General features: G+C 42.8%; 1 protein-coding gene across 1 annotated transcript in view; it reads left to right on the top strand.

The window, feature by feature from the left end:
* LOC124616220 overlaps positions 1 to 26729 on the top strand; it is a 139262-nt gene that overhangs the window by 99213 nt on the left and 13320 nt on the right. The window contains exon 3 of the mRNA XM_047144522.1: positions 15300 to 15389. Coding sequence (XP_047000478.1) covers positions 15300 to 15389 — 90 coding nt within the window. The remainder of the gene's footprint in view (positions 1 to 15299; positions 15390 to 26729) is intronic.

Below are 26729 nucleotides of genomic sequence, written 5' to 3' on the forward strand. Positions count from 1 at the left end.
CGACGAAAGAACTAGTACAAAAACTGTCAAGGAAATTCAGGAATACACAAATATAAACCTCTCAGGAATCAGAAGTGCAAGTGCAAGTGGATGAACATTAAGACGAAATGGCGGCATGAAAAATAGGAAAAAAATCGAAATAAGACTGTTTGTCGGAAGGCCTGATTTAGCATATAGAGCAGAGAAAAAGGAAAAAACCTTCGATGAAATTAGGGCAAGGGAAGTAACATTAAGAGCGCACTGAAAATTTCATTGTTAAACGCAGAGGAGGGAGCGGTTAGGTGGAAAAACTACACTGAAGGTCTCTGTGAGGTGGAGGACGGGGAGGACTTGTCTGACGACATTCAGTACCAGAATCAGAATTTTAAACAGCTTTGGATGACTCAACATCAAATAAGGCACAGGGGATGTATGATATCCCATCGGAATTTGTAAACGCATTTGAGGAAGTGTCAACAAAACGACTATTCACGTTCGCATGTAGAATATATGAGACTGGCGATATAGTATCAGTCTTTCGGAAAAACATCATCTACACAATTCCGAAGATAGCAAGAGCCGATAAGTGCGAGAATTACCACAATCCGCTTAACAGCTCATGAAACCAAGTTGCTGACAAGAATAATATACAGAAGAATGGAAACGAATATTGGGGATCTGTTAGATGACGATCAGTTTGGACTAGTAAAGGTAAAGGCGTCAGAGAAGAGATTCTGACGAGGCAGTTGATTATGGAAGCAAGAAAAAAATGGCTCTGAGCACTATGGTACTCAACTGCTGTGGTCATAAGTCCCCTAGAACTTAGAACTACTTCAACCTAACTAACCTAAGGAGAGCACACAACACCCAGCCATCACGAGGCAGAGAAAATCCCTGACCCCGCCGGGAATCGAACCCGAGAACCCGGGCGTGGTAAGCGAGAACGCTACCGCACGACCACGAGATGCGGGCATGGAAGCAAGACCGAAGAATAATCAAGATACGTTCAGAGACCTAGAAAAAGCGTTCGATATTGTCAAATGGGGCAATATTTTCGAAATTCTGAGATAAATAGGCGTAAGTTACAGGGGAAGACGGGTAATATACAATGTGTACAAGAGCCAAGAGGGAATATCAAGAGTGGAGGATCAAGAACGAAGTGCTCAGGCGGAAAAGGTTGTAAGACAGCGATTTATCCTTTCGCCTCTACTGTTCAGTCGATACATCGAAGAAGCAATGATGGAAATTAAAGAAAGGTTCAACTGTGGAATTAAAATTCAGGGTGAGAGGGTATCAGTGGTAAGATTCGCTTCTGACATAGCTATCGTCAGTGAAAATGAAGAAGAATTATAGGATCTGTTGAATGGAACGAACAGTCTAATGAGTACAGAATGTGGATTGAGAGAAGATAGGAGAAAGATGAAAGTATTGAGAAGCACCAGACATGAGAACAGCGAGGAACTTAACATCAGGACTGATGGTCCCGAAGTAGATGAAGTTTGATACCTAGGCAGCAAAAAAGCCTACGACGGCCCGAGCAAGGAGGTCACAAAAAACAGATTAGCACTAAAAATGGGCATTTCTGGAAAAACGATGTCTACTATTATTAAACATAGGCCTTAACTTGAGGAATAAATGTCTGAGAACGTTTGGAGCAAGGTATTGCTTTGTAGTGAAACGTGGGCAGTGGGAATTTGTGAAAAGAAGAGAATCGAAGCATTTGAGATGTGGTGCTACAGAAGAATGTTGAAAATTAGGTGAACTGTTACGGTAAGGAATGAGGAGGTTCTCCACAGAATCGGCGAGTTGTAGTGTACGTGGAAAACACTGACAAGAAGAAGGGGCAGGTTAGTAGGACATCTGTTAAGACATCATCGAATAACGCCCGTGGTACTAAAGGGAGCTGTAGAGTGTAAAAACTGTAGAGGAAGACAGATTGGAATACATCCAGCAAATAACTGAGGACAGATGTTGCAAGTGCTACTCTGAGATGAAGAGATTGGCTCTGGAACATTTGAGAAATTCAGTCAGAAGATTGATGACAAAAAAATTTAATAACGATTTGTCAAAAATTGCTTTCTATCGCTGGGCACCTACATCAGCTCATAATAGAGGCCGACTGACGGTAACTCGGCTGGCATGCAGCCAAGTAGACAAAAGTGAAAACATAAACCGTTTTCAAATCAACGAAACGTAAACATCTTTGGCTGCAATGGTGTCCTAGTGCTCCAAAAGGCGAAAACCGTTTGAAATGGCGAAAGGAAGAAAGGTGAAATATGAAAAGTGTAGCTGTCAATCACTTGAACTTTTTATGTATTTGAAACTTATCTGGAGGCTACCAACACAGAAATGGTTTTAAGATACTTGACGTCCTTACTAATAAATGTGCTTTAATGTCATATGAAAGTATTAAAATTTTTTTTGACTTCTCCGTCACTCAGTATTCGAATCCAGAACTGGACGAGCGGCGTAAAGTGTAAAATTCATACAAGCACACTCACACATGTTATGCAACATTTATGTTCGATGCCGCTAGAAATAAACTTACTTGATAGTGGAATCACTGTCCTTACTTAGATTAAAAAAATTGTCTTATGGTGCCATTAAAATCTGGTATCAGTTGATGGGAATTAAAATAGGTTCATAAGATTTACAACACTAGCATGAAAGTAATAATTATATTATTTGCTCTACAGTGTCTGATCTACTGGTCGTGGCTTACATACAAAACAGTAGTCTTTTGCATTAATTTACCTATTAGTTGTGTAAGTACATGTTTTAAAAAATCATCGCATAGTTTCAGTGAGGGCCTCGATCGTTCAGGCCATTTGTTCATTACCAAAGGTAGAGGCTTTGTACTTGAGATTGATTGCTGTTTAGTCACTCAGGCCATCAAACCCTCTTCGGGGCCCGGGTCTTCACAGTGAAGACCATCTCAGCAACAACTTGTTCGCGATGTTGTTTGTTAACTGTTGAGTAGTATATGCTGCTGCTTTTTCTGTAATGTTTTACAGGGTGTTCAGGTAACATACTGTGGATAGTAAAGCTTTAATTATTCAAAACAGTTAGTTCTCACAACTAATAGACTAGTTAAGGACACATTTCTATGCAATTTAGTGTCTTCAAGTATTAACTTTTTCAGATAAGGCAGCTCATTATATTAAAATAGACACGATATGCAAATTTTCGGGGGCGACTTCTTTAATGTACTTTTACAGATTCATTTTTTGCTGCTGTTTTACGTTCTGTGTTCAACTCTTCATACTAATATAATGTTCTGTGGTGTGCAGGCCAACGGATGTGCCCTGTTTCTTCACAGATCCTTCAACAACATAGATGACCGTGAAACAAAGGAAAAGGTAAGACTGAAAGTAAAACTATATGCCGCACTTCCTAGCGCCAGCGTGCTAACTGGAATAGTAGGGCAACAGCCATCTTTTAGAAGCACTTGCAGCTCCTTAAAAACTTTAGGTTTCTAAATAACAATTGTAGCGGTGTGTTTGATTTTAAAACAATAATTTTTAAGAAGATATTTATTTTGTTTCGCATTGCATTCTGATTTGGAAGTATCACCATTTTCAATAAATTATTTGTAAATGTGATTAAAATACTGCTCTACTGAAAGACAGGCAAAGCAGAATATCCATTGTTAACGTACACGCCAATACTGCGTACGAAAGACAGAGTTTTCTGAAACGACACCTCCGGTATATTGTACGCTACGCCGCTGTCCAAGACATATGTTTGGTACTATCAGACTTCGTGTCGCCAGAAATGTCCTTTTTGCCAGAGCTAGTCCACTTCTTGCTCCGCCCATCATAGGTTATTTTGCTGCATAGGTAGCAGAATTCCTTAACCTCAACTACTTTGTGATCCCCAATTCTGATGTTAAATTTCTCCCTGTACTAATTTCGCAGGTTCTCATTACTGTCGTCGTTCTTAGATTTGCTCTCAATCCATACTCTGCACTCATTACACTGTTCATTCTATTCAGCAGATCATGTAATTCTTCTTCACCTTCACTGAAGATAAAAATGTTATCAGCGAATTTTACCACTGATATCCATTCACAGTGAATTTTACGTTCGCTCTTGAATCTCTTTTTTTTCTGTCATTGATTCTATGTATAGACTGAAAAGAAAGACTTCATCCGTGTCTTAAAACCTTTTTTACCCGTGAACTTCATTCTTGGTTTTCCAATCTTATTGTTTCTTCTTGGCCTTGCACATATTGTATACTACCCGTCTTTCCCTGCAGCTGGCACCTTCATGTCTCAGAAAAGTATCTTGACTTTTATGCAGTCTTGCTCCCTTCATTAACCAGAACTTCAGCACTGCCTCTCTTCCAACTTTGCCTTTTCTAAAGCCAAACTGATTGTTATCTAATAGATCCTCAGTTTACTTTTTAGTTCTGTTTTGTATTATTCTTGTCAGCCACTTGGTTGCATGAGCTGCTATGTTGGGTGCGCGATAATTCTCGCTCTTTTCGGCTCTTGCTATCTTCGGAATTGTATGGATGATGTTTCTCCAACAGTCTGATGATATATCGCCAGTCTCATACGTTCTACATACCAAAGCGAATAGTTGTTTTGTCGCCACTTTCCTCCAATGATTTTAGAAATTCTGATCGGATGTTACCTATCTCCTCTGACTTATTTGATGTTAAGCTGTCCCAAGCTCTTTTAAATTCAGATTATTATGCTGGATCCCCTAACTCTTCCATGTCGACTCCTACGTCTTCTATCACATCAGCAAGTCTTCCCCCTCATACAGATTTTCAATGTCCTCTTTCCACCACTCAGCTCTGAATTTAACAGTGAAATTCCCTTCGCATTCTTAATGTTTCCGCTCTTGATTTTAACTTCCGAAGGTTATTTTGACTTTCCTACATGCTGAGTCAGTCCTTCAGACAATCATTGCTTTTTAGATTTTCTCACATTTTCCATGCAGCCATTTCGCCTTAGCTTCCCCGCGCTTACTACTTATTTGATTCCTCAGTGACTTGTTTCTGTTTACCTGAATTTCCCTGAACATTTTTGCACTTCCTTCTTTCGTCGATAAATTGATGTACACTCCTGGAAATGGAAAAAAGAACACATTGACACCGGTGTGTCAGACCCACCAGACTTGCTCCGGACACTGCGAGAGGGCTGTACAAGCAATGATCACACGCACGGCACAGCGGACACACCAGGAACCGCGGTGTTGGCCGTCGAATGGCGCTAGCTGCGCAGCATTTGTGCACCGCCGCCGTCAGTGTCAGCCAGTTTGCCGTGGCATACGGAGCTCCATCGCACTCTTTAACACTGGTAGCATGCCGCGACAGCGTGGACGTGAACCGTATGTGCAGTTGACGGACTTTGAGCGAGGGCGTATAGTGGGCATGCGGGAGGCCAGGTGGACGTACCGCCGAATTGCTCAACACGTGGGGCGTGAGGTCTCCACAGTACATCGATGTTGTCGCCAGTGGTCGGCGGAAGGTGCACGTGCCCGTCAACCTGGGACCGGACCGCAGCGACGCACGGATGCACGCCAAGACCGTAGGATCCTACGCAGTGCCGTAGGGGACCGCACCCCCACTTCCCAGCAAATTAGGGACACTGTTGCTCCTGGGGTATCGGCGAGGACCATTCGCAACCGTCTCCATGAAGCTGGGCTACGGTCCCGCACACCGTTAGGCCGTCTTCCGCTCACGCCCCAACATCGTGCAGCCCGCCTCCAGTGGTGTCGCGACAGGCGTGAACGGAGGGACGAATGGAGACGTGTCGTCTTCAGCGATGAGAGTCGCTTCTGCCTTGGTGCCAATGATGGTCGTATGCGTGTTTGGCGCCGTGCAGGTGAGCGCCACAATCAGGACTGCATACGACCGAGGCACACAGGGCCAACACCCGGCATCATGGGAGCGATCTCCTACACTGGCCGTACACCACTGGTGATCGTCGAGGGGACACTGAATAGTGCACGGTACATCCAAACCGTCATCGAACCCATCGTTCTACCATTCCTAGACCGGCAAGGGAACTTGCTGTTCCAACAGGACAATGCACGTCCGCCTGTATCCCGTGCCACCCAACGTGCTCTAGAAGGTGTAAGTCAACTACCCTGGCCAGCAAGATCTCCGGATCTGTCCCCCATTGAGCATGTTTGGGACTGGATGAAGCGTCGTCTCACGCGGTCTGCACGTCCAGCACGAACGCTGGTCCAACTGAGGCGCCAGGTGGAAATGGCATGGCAAGCCGTTCCACAGGACTACATCCAGCATCTCTACGATCGTCTCCATGGGAGAATAGCAGCCTGCATTGCTGCGAAAGGTGGATATACACTGTACTAGTGCCGACATTGTGCATGCTCTGTTGCCTGTGTCTATGTGCCTGTGGTTCTGTCAGTGTGATCATGTGATGTATCTGACCCCAGGAATGTGTCAATAAAGTTTCCCCTTCCTGGGACAATGAATTCACGGTGTTCTTATTTCAATTTCCAGGAGTGTATTTCTCCTGTTACCCATGGTTCCTTCGCACTTACCTTCCTTGTACCTACGTTCTTCTTTCCAACTTTTGTGGCTACCTTCTTTAGAGATGTCCATTCCTTTTCAACTGAACTGTCTGCTGAGCTATTTATTATCGCAGTATCTATAACCTCAGACAACTTCTAGCGTATGTCTTCATTCCAAAGAACTTTTGTATCTCATCTCTTTGCGCACTGGTTCCTTCTGACTAGTCTCTTAACCTTCAGGCTATTCTCCAGCATTACTAAATTATGATCTGAGTCTACACTGTACCTGCTCCTACGTACGCCTTACAATCCGATATCTGATTTCAGAATCTCTGCCTGAGTGTGATGTAATCTAAATCTTCTCGTATCTCCCTCCTTATCCTCGTCTTGTGAATAGACTATTCGTAATTACAAGCCGAAATTTATTGCGGAACTCGGTTAGTCTTTCTCCTATCTCTTTCCTACTACCAAGCCCATATTCTCCCCTAACCCTTTCTTCTACTCCTTACCTTACAATCAAATTAGATTTTCATCTTCTTTTACGTATTGAATAACCCGTTCAATATCCTCATATACATTTTCTTTCTCTTCACCTTCTGTTTGCGATGTCAGCATGTCTACCTGAACTATCGTTGTCGGTGTCGGTTTGCGTCGATTCTGATAAGAAAAACAGTATCATGGAACTGTTCACAATAACCCACTCTCTGCTTCATCTTCGTATTCATAGCGGATTCTACACCCGTTGTTCCATTTTCTGCAGCTGTTGATATTTCCCTATACTCATCTAACCAGAAAGCATTGTCTTCATAGCCCTCCGCTATATCTAATCTGAGCCTTAGATTTTCTAGATTTATTACCGCATTCAAACTTTTGGTTAGCCCCAACTCGTAAAATGTCACCGTTCCGTTGGTGAGTCAACCTTTTTCTGTTGGTCACCTCACTCTTGGCAGTCCTCTCCCGGAGATCCGAATGGGGTTCCAGTTCGAAATATTTTGCGAATGAGGGGATGATTACACTTTTCAACTACAGGCCGAATGTCATGTGGTTACACATTGTGTGTCTTTAATGCAGTAATATCCATTGCCTTCTGGAACCTCACGCCGTTGACCATTGCTGATTCTTCCGCTTTTTGGGGTCATTCACTGTGGCAGTGTCATACAAGAAGGGCAAAAGATCGCCCTGAAGCTCTTTCCGCTCCTTCACCCTCTTTGCCGTTGGCAGAACATAGGTGACATCTTACGCCGCCAAATCTTCGGCCGCAGTTGCAGACGATTTTTATTCAAAATTTAGGGCTAGCGAGGTTCGAACCAGGGAGCCTGAAAAGACGCTACCCCCTGTTTTTTTTCATTTTTTCTTCAATGCTATCATTTGGCTTGAGCGGAAGTCACATGACACCTATTGAAGTTGATCGTTGATTAATTCATTACGTTATTTGTTACGGAGGGCCAGCACTCTTACCGATCATGTTGAGCTACCGAGACGGCGTCTCTTGTACGGGAAGAGCAAGCTATATTTTACAAGAGTAGTTTTTTTTCTGAGTCAGTATTGATTGCTTGACGAAGGCTGCTTTCACTTCAGAAATGACATAATGTCTGAGCTTAGAATATTCCCGTAATTCTGTGAATGTGATTTATTTACCGATTTTGAACACAGGAATTACATACCCTAATTTCCAGCAACACGAGGCTATTCGCTGCGCAGACTACTCTCGCGATGTATGAACTAAGAAAGCAGAAAGCAGCCAATTTCACAGAGTATTGGACGTAAACTGTAACTGGACATCCACCATGGCCTGCTGCCTTGTTTCTCGATACCGGCGGGCTAATATGGATACTTCTCATTCGTGAGCCTGTGCAGTGGTGAAATGTTGGTACGGTAGTATCGTGAATACGTTTTTAAATAAGAAATTTAAAATTTCCGCTGTTTGTCTAGAATCGTGAGTTTCTGTAACAAATTTATGCAGGATATTTGGATTCGTTCACTCATGTTACGTACGAACGGAACGTCCTAGAATTTTCTGACAGATCTTTCGCTATTACGTATCAAAATTAATGAAACTGTTGTAGGCTTTAGGCATACCCGAGTTCGTATTAGCTTTCCTCTTTCTGCTTCCCTGCAGTCTCCATGGTTGCCTGAATGTAGAAGTCTGTTTTTTTTTTTTCAACATTCGCTGTATTTTTTTTTTTACTTTATTTTGAACATTGTGTGCTGCACTACCCTATCGATAGTCCGCCGTTAGCGTCTCTTTTTTTTTTTTTTCGCGAACAAGCTCTGACGACTGCCGCGGGACCGCAGAGTTTTGGGATCTCCCGATACAGAGTAATGGAAGTCTGGCTCGAACGTCGGAGCACGGTGCAGGAAGTAAACCTAGAATGATCATTTAAGTGGTAAAAGGCAAATATTGGTGGTGCCTCTGTGTCACTTAATAGTGCAAACGATACGTTCACTGCACGAATTAATCCTATTCCTGCGTGCTATAAACTCATGTTCGTAATAATTATTAGTATACATCTTCCAGCTCCACGTTGAGTGAAACAGGTACTTCAAGATTGTGCTCCCGAGAAAGCGATCAGTAAACCCACGTACGTCCTCGGTGTGCAACGTTATATGGTATCGAAATATTTCAGTATAACTACAGTGACGGTGCCGTAGGAGAAGACTGGGCTGCACTTCCGGTAGGAAGTATAGACCTCATCATCAGATATGAACCTCCCGATCACCTACCAAATATGCTTTTATCTCCACCGAGACACAGTGTACTTACCCGGTTTATAACGTCTTTCAGCTTTAATCACAATTTTTCTGCGTTTGCCTACTTCGATCACAGAAGAAGAGCTACTGCGGTGTTCATTCCTTTCTCTGAATTCTTAACGTAATTCGAAACAACCTCAGCAGCATGTGGGCCCACAGGCCCGAAAGCATGTTGCCAAGGTCGTTTCGATTCGCTGCAGAAGTTTTTCTGGGAAACTCTTACACATTCTTTATGCAGTCCAGGTCTCTCTCCATGCGATTTCCATATTTATGGAGACCTGAAGAAAGGCTTTCATGGACGTCGATTTCCTTCCGAGGAAGGGGTGCATGCCTGGGTACAATTATGATTCCGTGGGCAACCGCAAACATTTCTCCATGAAGGCCTTGACCGTCCTTTCTGACACTGTCGATTGCTTTTGCATGTGTGTCGTTTTCATTTGACTTTTCTTTTCATGAGAGAGAACACTGGGCAATGCTGTAAAAACGTCCCACTCTTGGCGTACAAAACGCAGCTAATCAAATAAGAAGTTGGCCCTGGGACGGAATAGTTGTACCGTTTGGTCGGCTTCTTCATGCAGTGCATGTTGGCGGGGTGACTCATTTCGACTGCATACACCAAATTTTTGAGTGAAAGCAACGGACCTCCCTACACTGATCAGGTGGAATCTTGGTGTCTCGTCCTCTGATATTCAAAAATGTCGTGCTCAGTTATTCTCTGGGGATGGCACTAGGGGTATGCTTCCTTCTCCTCTGGGATAGGGCAGGCACTGGCTCTGCTGTCAAAAGCACGCATCAGGCCACAACCATACTTCCGTGAAAACTGCCCAGCTCCCAGGGGACCACCCCTCCAGATGATACCCACTGACTTGCTGACAAAGAGAACTTATATACCACACCCGGAGAACACACTCCAACAGAGGAAAAGGTAAGGATTTCGTCCTAGTAAAGGTGACCAGTACACTCTAAATAAAATTAACTACAAAACGGTCGCAAAAATAAACCAGTATTTTGTTATGATATATGACTGAAGTCACAACATCCTTTCGTCCCACTTCCAAAAATATAAAAACTCCATGAAGTATTATCTTCATTCTTCACTTGGTTAAAGCATCCGAGAAATTAACTGAAAAACGACCAGAATTAGAAATTGACCCCTAACTGTCTCACAATGAACGTACTGAAAAAAAAGCAAGTGGTGATATTACCTGTTTGATATGTAATAGCATCGTCGTCTGAGAATAAATATGGTACCTCAAATATGTATATGAATACGAAGTGTTAGCAAACTCAAACTGTTATATCAGGAGCTTCTGTTCCATATAAAATAAATCTGATATTCATAAAATAAACTGGTCCAGTCTGAAAAGTGTAGAGTAATAACAACAGCAGCGGAAAATGGTATAACGAGATTAGGATTCGTTATGAATAGGAAGGTAGGGGAGAGAATGAGTTACTGTGAACAATTCAGTGATAGGACTGTTCTCATCAGAAATGACGGCAGACCAACATCGACAACAACAGTTCATGTATACATGCCAAAGTCGCAAGCTGAAGATGAAGAGATAGAGAAAGTATTTGAGGACATTGAAAGGGTTATTCATTTCTTAAAGCGCGATGAAAATCTAATCCATAAGAGATTGGAGTGTTGTTGTAGGGGAAGGAGTAGAATTGAAGGTAACAGTAGAATATGGGACTGGTGGTAGGAACGAAAGAGGAGAAAAAGTACTTCAGGTGCAATAAATTTCTGCTTGTAGTAGCTAATACTGTGCTCAAGAACTACGAGAGGAGGAGGAGATAACGCATGAAAAAGGCAGGGAGATATGACAAGATTTCAGTTAGATTACATCATGGTCAGTCACAGGTTCGAAATAATATATTGAATAGTACGCTTATTCAGGAGCAGATACAGACTGAGATCACAATTTAGTAATGGTGGAGAGTAGACTGAATTTCAAGAGACTAGTTAGAAAGAATGAATGCGCATAGAAGTGGGGTATGCAACCACAAAGAAGTGCAGACATGCGCTTGAAGTTCTCTGATGCTATAGATATTGCGATAGTGAATAGTTCAGTAGGCGGTTCAATTATAGAAGAGTCAACTTTCCTAAAAAAGGCAATCACAGAAGATTGAAAGAAAAATGTAGGTACAAAGAAAGTAACTGCTAAGAAACCATGTGCGCTTGAAGAAATAATTTAGTTGATCGGCGAAAGAAGGAATACAGAAATACAATTAGAGTGAAATAAATAGGAAGTGAATGGCGGCTAACGCGAAACGGCTATATGAAAAATGAGAAGAAATCGAAAGTATGATTTTCGGAAGTTCTGACTCAGCATACATAAAAGTCTAAATAATCTGCTGTGAAATTAAAAGAAGGTCGCTAACATTAAGAGCGCACTGGGAATTCCACTGTTAAATGCAGATGAGAGAGTGGATAGGCGGAAAGAGAACATTAAAGGCCTCTGTGATTCTGGGAACTTATATGATAACGTGATAGGTGAAGAAGCGGGAGCCTACAGGGAAGAGATGGGGATCCAATATTAGAGCCAAGAGTGAAAATGTCTTTGGACGACGTAAGATGAAATAAGGCAGAAGGGTTAGATAACATTCTATCGGAGTTTCTAAAAGCATTGGAGGAAGTGGCAACAAAATGACTACCCACGTTGGTGTGTAAAATGTATGAGACTGGCGATGTATCATCAGACTTTCGTAAAAACCTCGTCTATACAATTACGAAGATAGCAAGAGCTGACAAGTGCGACAATTATCGCACAGTCAGCTGAATCGCTCATGCATCAAAGTTGCCGACAAGAATAAGAATAGAGAAGAATCGGAAAGAAAACTGAGGATCTGTTGGACGATCGGTTTGGCTTTAGGTAAAGTACAGGTACTCGTATAAGAGAGGAAGTTCTAACGTTGCATTTAATAACGTAAGCAAGAATTAAGAAAATCAAGACACGTTAGTGGGATTTGTCGACCTGGAAAAAGCGTTAGATATTGTAAAACGGTACAGTATATTCGTAATTCTGAGAAAAATAGGGTTAACCTATAGGGAATGACTGGTAATATACAGTGCGTGCATGAACCTCGATGCGTGCATGAACCTCGATGGAACAATAAACTCGAAGACCAAGAACGAGGTTCTGCTGTTAACAAGGGTGTAAGACAGGAATATAGTCTTTCGGCCCTATTATTCAATCTGTACATCGAAGAAGCAATGACGGAAATAAAAGGAATGTTCGGGAGTGGGATTAAAGCTCAGGAAGAAAAAATATTTATACGATTTACTGATGACGTTGCTACCCTCAATGAAAATGCAGAGCAAATGCAGGATCTGTTGACTGGAATGAATTATCTAGTGCGTACAGAATATGAACTGGGAGCAAATCAAAGAATGATGAAAGTATGAAGGCTTTCACGACCGGATGACATATCTTCTGGTAAACCTTCCGGGATGTAAGGTCGTGATCCATGAAACTCTTCGGCTCCTAACGTTTCGTCCAGAGAGAAACACCCCTCTGAAGATGTCCAGCGCAGCTCTGGACGAAACGTTAGGAGCCATAGAGTTTCATGGATCACGACCTTACATCCCGGAAGGTTTACCAGAAGAAATGATGAAAGTATTGAGAAGTATTAGAAATGAGGACAGCGAGAAACGTATCAGAATTGGGTTCATATGAAGTAGACGAAGTTAAGGAATTCTGCAAGATGAGTCATCATGGACAGAGCGAGGATGATATCAAAAGCAGACTAGCACTGGAAAAAAGTGAATTCCTGTCCATGAGGTCTACTAGTATTAAACATAGACATTAATTTGGGAAATAAATTTCTGACAATGTGTGTTTGGAGCATGGCATTCTATGGTAGTGAAACATGGACTGTGGAAAAATCAGGACAGAAAAGATTCGAAGTATTTGAGAAATGGTGCTTTAGAAGAATGTTGAAATTTAGGTGAACTGATAAGGCAAGAAATGAGGTCCTTGATACAAGCAGCGAGGAAAGGAATGTATGGAAAACACTCACAAGAAGATGGGACAAGACGACAGGATAATTGTTCAGAAGTCAGGGAATAACTTTCATGGTTCTAGAGGGATTTGTAGAGGGCAAAAGTTGCAGGGGAAGACAGAGACTGGAATACATCCAGTAAATAACTGAGGACGTATGTTGCAAGTGCTACTCTGAGATGAAAAGTTTGGACTGCATATGATAGTGCTATCAAAGACGTAAACTACAGTAATATATGAAGTAAGCATTAAGCAAAGGCATTCACATTGACGAGAAAATGAATTGAGATTACTTTCTCTGCAAATCGACGTAGAAACTTGCAGCCGGGCGGAGTGACCGCTCGGTTAGAGGCGCCATTTCGCTGATTGCACGGCCCCTCGCGCCGGAGGTTCGAGTCCTCCCTCGGGCATTGGTGTGTGTGTGTGTGTGTGTGTGTGTGTGTGTGTGTGTGTGTGTTTGTGTTGTTCTCAGCATAAGTTAAAGTTAGTTTAGGTAGTTAGTAAGTCTCGGGACCGATGACCACAGCAGTTTCGTTTCTTAGGAAATCACACACACACACACACACACACACACACACACACACAAAGAAACTTGCATGGAAAAAGTGGTTTAACGCACCGCTTTCCGGGCGGGAAGGAGCGCCGGTCACCAGCACGAATCCGCCCGGCGGATCAGTGTCGAGGTCCAGTGTGCCAGCCAGTCTGAGGATGGTTTTTAGGCGGTTTCCCATCTTCCTCAGCGAATGCGGGGTGGTTCCCCTAATTCCGCCTCAGTTACTCTCTATAGGCGACTGCTGCGCAAACAAGTTCTCCACGTACGCGTACGCCATAATTACTTCACCACGCAAACATTGGGGTTACACTCGTCTGGTGTGAGACGTTCCCGGTGGGTCCACTGGGGGCCGAGCCGCACAATAATCCTGGGTTCGTGTGGGGCAGCAGTGTGGTGAGTGGACTGCTGTAGCCGGTTGTGGGGTTGTGTTCCACTGAGGGATACGGCGGGGACGGAACCTCTCCGTTGTTTCTAGGTCCCTAGTTCCATACAATAACATACAATACAAACCGTAGATCGAAATATAACAGGAACACCGCATGCAAAAATTTATTTAAATACATGAGATTCATATACATAGGAAGTCAGTTATACCATGAGTTAGGGCCAGGGTTCGATTCCCGGCTGTGTCGGAGATATTCTCCGCTCAGAGACTGGGTGTTGTTGTGTTGTCCTAATCATCACCATTTCATCCCCATCGACGCGCAGGTCGCCGAAGTGGCGTCAACTCGGAAGACCTGCACCAGGCGAACGGTCTACCCGACGGGAGGCCCTAGCCACACGACATTTATTTATTTATTTATACCATGAGTTGCTACAGCGAGTCTCACAGCTGCGCCGCGCGGGATAACCATGCGGTCTCAGGCGCCTTCTCACGGTTCGCGCGGCTACCCACGTCGGAGGTTCGATTCCTCCCTCGGGCATGGGTGTATGCGTTGTCATTAATGTAACTTAAAGTTAGATTAAGTATTGTGTAAGCTTAGGGACCGATGATCTTAGCAGTTTGGTCCCATAGGATCTTACCACAAATTGCCAAATTTTCTGACAGTCGCATTCGGTGGACTGACAACTCTACTACTATAGGCAGTTTTATGAAATGTGAATTGTATTACTATATACAACCCATGTGATCAGCTTCTTGAGCCTAAACGTAGATCATTATTTCTGTACATTTTCCCACAGCTTATGTCTGACGACAATTTTTCGAAGCACACAACATGTAATAAAGAACTTCTCGATTAAGACTTCTCCATACTTGCAATTTGTGTCAAATCTGTATAGTCGCCTACCTCTATCATGGAAAACTTCCTTCACCACGTAATGGTAAGGTAGAGGATTTAAAAGATTAGGTTCAAATTATGCAATACAATGTTAAGTTTAGACCACGAATTCAGTTAGAAAATTGTAGCTCAGAAATAATGAACCTGAAAATTTAATGTCACAATTGTCAAATCGTATCTACTAATCTAGTGAGCTTTAACTAAGTGTTTTTTTTTTTTTTTTTTTTTTTTTTGCCTGTTCCAGTTGCTGCTGTTCTCACAACAGCTGCTGGATCGAAAGCTACAACTCACATCCTCCAGATGTTTTTCTATGGATGTCTCCTTTATATTCTCGGTAAGAACTACTAGAAAGCATTACTGTATTTCCACTTGTATGCCATGACTTACGCTTTACATCTTTCGAAGGACTGGCTCTGATCTACTGTCAACAAAAAAGCTCTGTCTGTTACTGGGGAGGGATGCTGAAGAAAACTGATGTTATGTTTTAAAGGAATCATGAATGATAGTTTTATTGCAACTTAAATATCAGTTGCAATCGAGACATCAGTTTTAATAATTTCCGCCTTCATGCAAATTAATAGGTGGTTTCATCTGGATAACGGATGCTTCACAGTATTTGATTTTAAGTATAGGAGGGCGAAAACTCAACTTGTTTAATGTTAAGGGCTTTAATCAAAGAATGCATTTTCCTGATTCTGTCAGAAATATACTTCAAGTTTCTCTTCTGCCGACTTACTTCCTTGAAACCATGTAGAGATTAATATTCACAGCAATAAGCACAGATGTATAGGGATATGTTGAATTACGGAAGGAGAGCCGCAGTAAAAACGAATCATGGTGAAACAGAAACTGAATAATGCACACATCTATCAGTTTCATATTAGGCGCACGAAACATGAAAATAAAGGTTGAGAGATGCAGAACGTAATGTGAACTAGAATGCTATACGTGGTTTTCATGTCTGCAATCATTGGCCGCTGAGATACTATGTATTCCAAAAAAATAAACCTAGTCTGATTTAATAACATGCGCACTGAGTCTAGAATTATTGAGGTGATTGATTGCTATGGTTTTTGTTTGTGTATGAGAGGTGAAGTCAGTCACAGTCCGCTTCCTGAAAGGGAACATGTTAGGAAAGTTATACAAAAATGCAGAGTATTGACCAGTGAATCATTAACATTGGAAAGTAAATGTATCGAAACACTGCAAATAACTGTAGAAAATCAATTCAGTCTCAATGATTGGGCCAAGGACTGATAGCTGACCCTGAACGTTTATAAATGTAACAAGCTGCGCGTAAATAGGCCAAGGAATCCATTAGTTTTTGATTATGCTGTTGATAAAAAGTCATTGGCTACACTAACAACAGTAAAATACCTGGGAGCAACAGAGCTAAAGTAGAATGTCCGTAGAAAACAATCTGTAGTAGTAATTGGAAAAGAATTTTAAGGGAGTATGATTTATCCGCCAAAGAAGCGGCCTGCAAAACACTCGAGTGTTGTTCATCACTCTGGGATTCTTACCAAGTAAGTTCTGTAGGTGAGTAAGGCAAGGTCCAGTGAAGAGGGGTACATTACATCACTGGTTTGGGAGAGCATTACGGAGATGCTCAACAATTTCCAGTAGCAGTCACTACACGAGAGGAGTGGTATATCACGGAAAAGCTTACTGTAAAAAGTATCCGAGAGCATACATAGAAAGAAGAGTTCGGCATCATGATACTTCCTCCCTCGCACGTCTCGCGAGTAATCACTACGAAAAAAATCACAGGTCTTACAGACGTTCATCAACAGTCGTTCATTCAACACACCATTTGCGAATGAAACACAGAAGGGGGTTTGCCAAATATAGATGAAGATGTAGATGATGATGTAAATCAGAAAGATGAAAACTACAATCTAATTACTCACAGAGGAAAACAAATATTCACCAACTGCTGAGGAAACAAGATTCTCTCAGGGCTTCTTGCCTGGGTAGCACTAGAGACATGCTGTATCAGCTGTGCCGCAAAAAAGTGTGTACAGACCAGAGCTGCTCACAGCTGCCAAAAGCTAGCTGCATCAGCTACTCATCGGCGCCCCTACTTACCGGTTCTGAGAACATATGGCACACATGGCGTGGATCAGCAAAAAGCAAGAGCAGTGGCAGTTGAACCACAGTACAGCACAGACGCAGGATCCATTTCCTGCAATTTGTGGACCATGCAGGTTGAGTGTAATGTGAGCTTCTCACTTACATGTACAGAATTTTGTTTAGTGCCCCCTGTTTGCTCCCTCTTTGAAAAGCCCGCGGAGTACACAGTGCCCTGTGTTTGGAAAGAAAGTTCATTTTGTACCAAAAGGACGTCCATTGTTCTCTTACAATCAATCACTGAAGAGCGTACACCTTCTGTGATCAGAATTTGCGTGGAATTGTTGTGCAAACACCTTTATTGTTATCGATGGTTAATAGACATTGCAGTCAGATACCATTTTTGTCATTTTTTCACTTAATTATTTGTGTGGAATAAATAAATTTATGGCAAACATGTATTTTATGTACTGGCTGTGAGTAGCTCTGGACTGTTTTCTTGCACAGCTGCTACACAGATTTCTCGCACCCCTCCCCCCTCAGTTGGAAAGCAGAGCTCAGGAGCTATGAGAAAGCACTTCTGTCCAGCCTGAGGCTGGTTTGTGTGGCAGAAGTTTGTGTTTAACAAGACTGATTGGAACATGGCATTAGCATGATGCATGGTGCTGGTGAGTGGTGATTGGACTGTGGCATGTGACGTCAGTATGTAGGTTCGGCCTGGCATTTGGTTGGCATGTCTTTGCTCTGCTGGCTAGTGACAGCAGTGGCAGGCAGCACTGGCTGCAAACTGTCCATAGTAAGATGTGGCTGGCCTAAAGGCTGTGAGTCACATATAAAGCTATCACCTTGGAAAACGCTGATAGTAAATGTAATGAAATAAAGCATTAAGAAGTTGCAAAGTTCTCTGACATCATCTGTCACAGAAGCACAGCATGGGGCTTGATCCGGCCTCGTGGCCTTCGCACAATGGAGGCATGGAGACTACATGAAGTGTCTATACTTGCGAGTACAGACTCAGCACAACTTGAAAGTTAACCTTGCACTTCGCAACACATTTGTGTTAACATTCACTGTGGCTCATGTCAGTCAGCCAGTCATGGGTGTGGATCTCCTCGACCACAATAAACTGCCAGCTGTTGTTGCAAATACCAAACAGTTTATAATATCAACATGAATTTGAAGATAATGGAGTAGCAAAAGTAGGCCATTTTTTCAACTTTATGTCAGAGAAGTCCACTGCAGCATATGCAGACATACTGGACAAATTTCTGGAGCTCACTAGCCTAACTTGTACACTGAGGGTCGTCAGACATTCGACAGTATAACACATTGTGACTACCTCTGACCTACCCAACTCTTGCCGTCTTGTCGACTGGCACCCAAACGATTTATTGTAGTAAAGGCTGAGTTGGGACCACGCTGTGACAAGGCAATTGTTCGACCACCAAGGAGGCTATGACCTTCTACCTTGCACTTAGGTCCAAGAAAGACAATTCATGGCGACTATGACTGGGCTGGTGCCCAGTAACTACAAGATTTTAGCCAAGCCTTGACGGGCTCAGTTATATCTAGAAAAACTGACTACATGACGGCTTACTACGTTATTTTGCATTTCTTGCCGATATCCTGTTCTATCTGAAGTTTCCTGAGCTCCACCACCCACTACCTTTTTGATGCCTGAGTGAGGCTGGCATTAGAATTAACCGAACGAAAAGTATATTTTGGGTCAGAGATATTGAGTTTTTACGGCGTTTACCCTAGCGGATCCAAGTTACTACTGGACAAGATACGGGCGATATTGAACATGCCACACTCAGAGACACATGATGACTTATGCCACTACCTCAGGCAGTTAAATTCTCATCGGCGCCATCTGCCTAATCCCGCCAGAGTGCTGTAACCTCTGAATGCAGTACTAAACAGCCACACCTCGCAGGGGAAGTCTCTCATTATCAGGACAGAGGCAATGGAGAGAAGTTTTGAGTCTAAATGGAACCTGACAGAAGCAACACTGCTCACATACCCAATGCATGACACTGAACTGGCTTTTGTCGTGGCTGCTAGCCTGACTGCAATAGGTCCAGTGCTTCTGGAACATATCGGCAATAGATGACAGCCACTTGGTTTGTGGTGTTTGAGACAGTGCTCATGTGTAGAAGCCAGTCCTTTTGTGATTTACATCGATCACAAGTCCTATGTCACGCATTTTGGAAAAGCAATACCAATTTTGGAATTTGAAGTTTGTGTCGCAGTTCTCCCCATTAACCCTCCATATTTCCAGAACTTACAATTCAACGCCGACTGCTTGTCCCACACTTGTGCCATTGTCTCACCTCCTGTGAACTTTGAGGACGTTGCCCAAGATCACGAGAGTAACAAACAAGTGGACAGACTCCGTAACGGAACCTCCAGTGGCCATGACTCAAACTAGTGCCCATTCCTGGCGCTGTTTGCAAGATTTGGTGCGATGTTTCAACAGGCATACACTGTCCATTTCTGCCACAGAAATACCAACACAATGCTTTCTGTCTTGTCCCCAGATTGTCATGCCCTGGCATCAACTTCATCGTGGAGCTTGTGGCCTCGCATTTTGTCTGGCCAGGACTACGGAAAGACAGCTGTAAATGGGCATGCACTTGACCTGCATGCCAGGGCGTCAAAATCATCTACACATCGACGGCTTTTCCAATGCAAGATGTCCATGTGGACATCATAGACCCATTCCGTCTGCCCGAAGGCAAGTGTAATCTGCTGACAATGGTGAACCACTCTACTCGCTGGCTGGAGGTAACACCCATACTGGTCACATCCAAACCTGTCTCCACCACTTTCATTGACACCTGAGTGGCACTCTTCTACTGCCCCAGTCACATCACAATGGATGCAGCTGCCATTTTGTCTGCATGCTGTTCACACACATTGCTCGACTGTGTAGCATGCAGCTACACAGAATAACCAGATACCGCCTAGCGTCTAGTGGTATGGTAGAGCGACTCCATCAAAAAGTCAGAGCATCACTTATTTAGCACGCCATCACCTAATTGGGGACTTTCCTGCCAGTAATTCCCGGCCTGTAAGGAACACCCAAAGAAGAAACCGGCGCTTCACCTGCCGACCTTATCTACAGATAATCTCTCACCATCTCTGGTGACTTTATGGTGGTACCCTCACCTGACGATGTCTTGTCCAGACCACTGTCAGAATGTCCACTTTCCCACATGGCCTGCCTCTGACTGCATGCATTGATGAGGCACAGCACTGGCGGTGTATTCGTGCATGCCGATCTACAGCGCTATACTCACATCACATTACACACTGGCATAGTACAGGCACTACTTTGGCTGCCTGGCACAACCATCCAGGCCACACCCAGCACAGATGACTGGGTCACCCTCACCACAGCTGCCAGCAGACTACATCACGCGTCAGTCCCCATGTCCATTTCAAACGCCTGTGCTGTATCATAACAATGTCGCACTGCTCCCCAACCGCTGAACAAGTTACAATCACTCCCCACATGACCAGCGGATGTTGGGGCCAGATTAACTTTTGCACCAGTTTTCTATATTCTTTCCTGTCGAGTTCCAGACATCATCCTCCACACCGTTGGGTTTGTCTGTCCCAGTTGCTAGATCTGTTTTCAAGAAGCGATGGCACCATATTCAAATGAGTGCAGACAGTTTGTGTAGTGTCTGTGCACTGGAGCGTCCAGGCTAGATTGAACCCCGTGCCCTACTTCCATGATCGAGTATGTCAGTGAAATTTGATCTCAGCAAATAATGAGCGCTTTACTTTGTCACTTTTCATGCGACACAGCCTTTATGCCAACCACACGTTACGATGGACAGATCACAGTCAGGGCTGCCTACCGCTGCTGTCATTAGTCAGCAGCACAAGGACACTCCCACCACGCGCCTGGTTGAACAGGTGCACAGACTTCATGTGCCACTGCCCAAACACCGCTGACCAGCTCGTCACCATTGTGCTGGTGCTGAGGTCACAACAAAGTGCATGAAGCCTCTAACCTCTGCCACACAAGTCAGCTGCACGTTGGACACCAGTACTTTCTCTCAGTTCCTTAGGTCTGCTCTCGAAGGGTGGATCTGTGTGGCAGCCATGTCACAAAAATGCGTGAACGTTGCAAGATTACCATTGTTCCTGCATGTCTTTATTCCTTGTGGACAATTCGAGTGACTAAATTTTGCTCTGTCTCAGTTCTGTCAAGGGATTATTGCCCGACTCTGGTGATTTAAACTTGCATCGATACTGGTACTGTCGCTGCTTTCTTTGATTCAGTTCTTGGGAAATAATCATTAAAGGGACCCATTGTACAGTTCAATTGATTATTACATTTAATGATTATTTAATGAATCTATTTCGCAACTGATAAAGCAAAGGTCGGGACACACGCAACCAAAGAATCCAGTTAACCGATTGAATCTGAACCTCTGTCAGACACGTTATACTCCCACATCTGATATTTCCTTTCATTAATTTCAGATTTGAAATTACTACACTATAACGGCTCATTTCAGGAAAACATTTACTGGGTATGGGCTGGGAGTGGGGGACGGGGGGGACGGGGGGTGGAATGACTGTTGTATACACATAAAATTGTCATGTAAATATAACATTTATTGGGTCACATGCCCCTCTTCTCAAATCTGCACGAATTAACGTTCATTAAGCTACAGAGAAGTGATGCACACTCCCTCTACTCTAAATGATCTGTTAATTCAGTGATGTGCATGGGAAGCAACGGAATGTTACGTTGCTCTTCGGATAACCTTTCTCAAACGACACTCTCATACTCATGCCACACATGGTCTCTGCTCTTATAACGAAATCTATTCAGAACGAATTTTTCGCTCCTCCTGTGATTTTGACGGGAACAACATAGCAAACTTGGACGCGATCTTATACTGGAGGGGGGGGGGGGGTGGTATGGTCAAAACGCAAGCAGACACAAATACAGAGTTAATATCCAAAAATGAAATATTTCCTATCATATTCGCCACAAGAACAATCGCAAGACCGTCATTGAATTTCCACAAGGACTGTCGTATGCAATGACGAACCAGCCACAACATTTCATTAACATCTTGTCATTGTTGCAAAGAAATTTACTCATCATCTTTGATTGTTCTTGGACAGTATCAAATCTTCATAAGAAATGCATGCAATTCTGACTGTGTTCCAGCAAGAACGATTGTTAGCTCATAGGTTGTGCAGCCAAGTCCACGTGGGATCCGTTGGATCTCGGAAATCAGTGGCTCTAAATTGCTCACCATCTGTGATCGTTCTTGGATTTTATATTATAATTCCACTCTGAAAACCTAACTGAATTGAATGTAGGATACTGGGGGCCATTTCTCCGAACAGTACTGCACAAATGTCAACGTGGAGTCAAGTACCAACAAAGAAAAATAAATCGAATCAACTAATTCACACACAAAATTCGTTAAATATTTCACATTACTCGCATGCCCAGTTCCCAAGCTGAAAGTACAATAAGTAAATGATTACACTTGGTCACAAAGTTACGACCACATGGGTGAAGGTTGTACATAGGGAGAAGCCCATGCTATCGACAAAAAGATTACAAATTCTGGAATTTAATGAAATGAAGCAGTTAAGCACTCCGTGACTTAGAAATCAACTCAAAACCAATGTGGATGCTGAAGGCACCACCAGATTAACATCTTAAAACAAGATTACAAAGCTCTCAAAGCTCACATAAGAAATTTGAGTTCTGACTATCCATTATACTCGGAAAAAAATTGAAAGAGGTAGTTGCAACGTAAACCTAACTGCGATGACGCTGGGAAAGAATGGATTAGTGACGTAATTTGTGATATACTTAAAACTTTTCTTAAATTACAATACAGCTTGATGGAGGCCAGCACAGGTTTCTTCCATATTCTCAGCCATCCAGAACCGGAGTGACGAAAACTGGCTAAGTAACCTTGTCGCTCACTCTGCTCACGCCTGAAGGGGAGGGGATGACTTGCTACCAACCCCCATATGCTTCCCCACTACTGTTCCATCTTTGCCAGTCTACCTAACAGAGTCAGACCGACACCAAACCAAACAAAACAAAACATGAATCTTTGCATTACAGCTTCCTACTTACAGAATCACAACCAAAACAAACATTCCGACATGTAAAAGTAACATAACAGGAATGGGAAGGAAATGTGCATTAATAATAATCAAATAAACACTATGGCTTCCACTTCTTCATCAGATCTTCTCGATATCGGAGCAAATAGTTACAAAGACCAATCTATACTGATAAAGGAATTCTGGATACCTTGAGATAATGTAACAAGACGGAACAACCAGTTCTGTATCAACGTATAGGAGCTTCTCACAGCCATCACACGCTAACTACATCAGCTATCCGTTGGTGTGCGTACTTACCGAGAGACAAAATTCGGACAATAGGTGTGGTGCATACTGCATAAGTCAGCAAAGGACAAGAGGCATGTGAGTTGAGCCACCATACAGTACAGACGCGTTTATCGAGAGCCTGTATTCTGGAATCTGTGGACCTCATTGTTTGTGCTCAACACGAGCTCCATACCTTCACATACTGAATTTTCTTTGAGACGCCCCATTCACTTTCTCTTTTTCAGGTCCGTGATCACAAAGAAACTTCGTTTCATTCCAGATACGCATATATTATTCTCCCATGCCCACGTGATCGGAAGACGCATTCATCACTGAGAGAGTGTACACCCTCTGGGATCGTTGGTCGAATGGAACTGCTGTGCAAACACTGTTATCGCAATCGCTAGTTAACAGACATTGCAATCAGGTTTTAACTTTGACACTCGTTCATTTGCTCATTTGTACAGAATAAGTACATGCACCACACTGCCACCATAGCTATGTGAATGTGGCAATACCCACATGTTCTCTCTTCAGTTTTATTGTGTGTTGCTGCTCGATCTTCAGTGATACCTTTCAAAGTCACCCCTTCCCTTCTCCCACCCGTCTGTTCCAACTTTCATCCCCTCCATACCTCTCCCCTCCCTCCCAACATAGCTCTCGTCCAGCTCAGTAGCTTAAAAATGATATGAAATAGAAAATGGCGGCAGAATGAAAATAATAGCGAGAAAATAAAAAAAATGCTTAAAATTGGAGGGGAGGGGACAAAGCGTTTGGGGGCTATTGTCTTCTTGGCTGGGATAAGAGGGCTGAAGACATAAATTTTTCCTCTCCTTCATCTATAGACCCATTATGTGGATTTAAAATGGTGGGAAATTCTTCCTATTGGCTGGGAAAATGGGGACAGCTAGATTTATCCTTCTCTCCCATGCCCCCTCTATTAACTCTTTCTCTCGCTAAGTCATGTGAGCAAATCTCGACACTCATATTCTGTTTGCCATTGTGTAAGGTTCAGCATAACGAAGCGTCATCAGAAATCAGTTGCTACTCAGACAGAATAAGGAGACATCCCATTCGAATGTAAGTATTAATCTACTCCTATCCCTCTCACAGTATGTGTGTGTAATTTCATGAATACTTTTTCATCACATAAGTAGCATTCGAATGCATATGTGTAATAGCAGAGCATACATCTATTTGCTGCATCATCACTAGTCTATCTTCAGCAGCAAGAGCACACAGATGTGTTACCTGAATTAACAGATCAGGCATTTGAGTTTCCAGCATCTGAACAACATCCCACAGTGGGACTGCCTGAATTACAGGGTCAGGAAACGCTGCCATTTGAGTTTCCTAACCTGCTGAGCCACGAGTAAATGGCTCCAGCGTACCACTGTTCACCAGTACACGCAATTTGACTGCCAATGGATCAAAACGTGTAAATATGTGTAGGTGCAGTTAGGAAGTGTCGTCTAGTCATATGATCGAGTGTGTTCAACATTGTATTAAAGTGCACTATACATGGTCTGAGTGGGACTGTCTATGTGGCATGATGAGTTTCACCGATACTCCTATCAACATCTGCTTCTTTGAAAGGAAGTATCCATTATAGATTTGTACAGCAAAGTGGCACTTGGGGTAGTATCTGGAAACTCGTCCGTTTATTTACATCGTTCAAGCATCGGGACCTTACGTAGTGTAGAAAGTGCATTGTGTTCTGGAAGACAGAGGTCGTGAGAGCCATATGTCATCTTACTGTTCAGTGACTTTGTAAGCCACGTGTATGAGCACAGTGCACATGTAAATGATTTAGAAAAATATAAGAAATCATGCATCCATGCATTGCCCAAGTCCCCTAAAATCCACTAGATGAAAACTACAATTTACAGATGGAATATCAGTAAATATTACTGTCCCCATGTCTTTGGATGTGATTCAGGCCGAAATAAAGGCACAAAAAATTGCGATATACTCCAAAAATAATAACTATCCTTAACTACTGTAATTTCAATGTATATAAATATCTAACGAAATAATATTTCCTACAAACTGTTATAATTCTCGCATCTCATCCGATCACAGACGTGGGATGGCTTGTGAACATCATGAAGCATCAGAGAACGATCATCACTTCCGTACAGAATAATAAATGAAAGACAAGGCCAAACATAAGTATTATCAGCTCTCTTAGTCTCATTATTATAGATTATTGCTATTTGCAGTTTGGTGGCAATCGTATCTAGTTTGGGGGTAAATTTTTGCCGCTCCCAGTATTCCAACTAGCCACTTTCAAAAACATCCCATTTCTAACGAATTTACTAGCCAATATTTAACGAAATACCCTCTTGCGCCATCACTGTAGGAGCCCACTTGTGCTGTTAAGTGATGTTTACATAAGTATAATTTATGAAACGCTATAATAACATGGCTGTCAGAAGCTATTACAAGTTACACATATTCTATGTTTAACGGGATACTTGAACGAATACACTGTTGCTACATACTGTTTACTCGTACGATGTTGGGGGTGGGGGGCGTCTTCGAGTGTAAAAACAAACTATATACATATACCATAAGACTATCATACAATACGTGTTCGGGACTACCCAAAATAAAAAAAAATACACAATGATGAGAACACTGGAGATTGCTCTCACTCCCAGGATTCAACGTTCAAAACTTGAGGTGTGCCAGCTCAGCCACCGAGTATGTTTTGATTGACTGACTTGGATGGTAGGACTATGTCTTTGGAGTTTTTGTTTTTGTTTTGAAAATGTATGACATGCTTATAAAGGTCGCCCATGAGAATTCACCTCAGGACTTATTTTCAATTAACTTCGATGTGTGGTGTGCTTCTGTACACAGTATGTATGATGCTGTGTGACCACTATGAGCTATTGCTGAAGAAATACTTGCATATTTGTATTTGTTCATATATCCTACAATGTTAACTGAAATTAAGAAGAACAAATGAGATATTTGGCAGCCGTAAAAAAATACCTACGTAAAGCATGAATGTTTTTCTGTCTAAACTATGTTTCATTTCCATTTGGTGGCTGACAAATGGCTTCCACACAGCTCACTGAAGATGCAGTGTGCAGTCGATAGCTAGTGGCCAATTAGGGACTACATGAGCTGCAACACTCATGGTCTTCCAGCCCAATGACGATAACAAAGTCCGGTCTCAATAGGCCTGGTGGGGGCAGCCTGG

Source organism: Schistocerca americana, chromosome 5, assembly GCF_021461395.2.
Source record: "Schistocerca americana isolate TAMUIC-IGC-003095 chromosome 5, iqSchAmer2.1, whole genome shotgun sequence".
In the NCBI taxonomy this organism is placed as follows: Eukaryota; Metazoa; Arthropoda; class Insecta; order Orthoptera; family Acrididae; genus Schistocerca; species Schistocerca americana.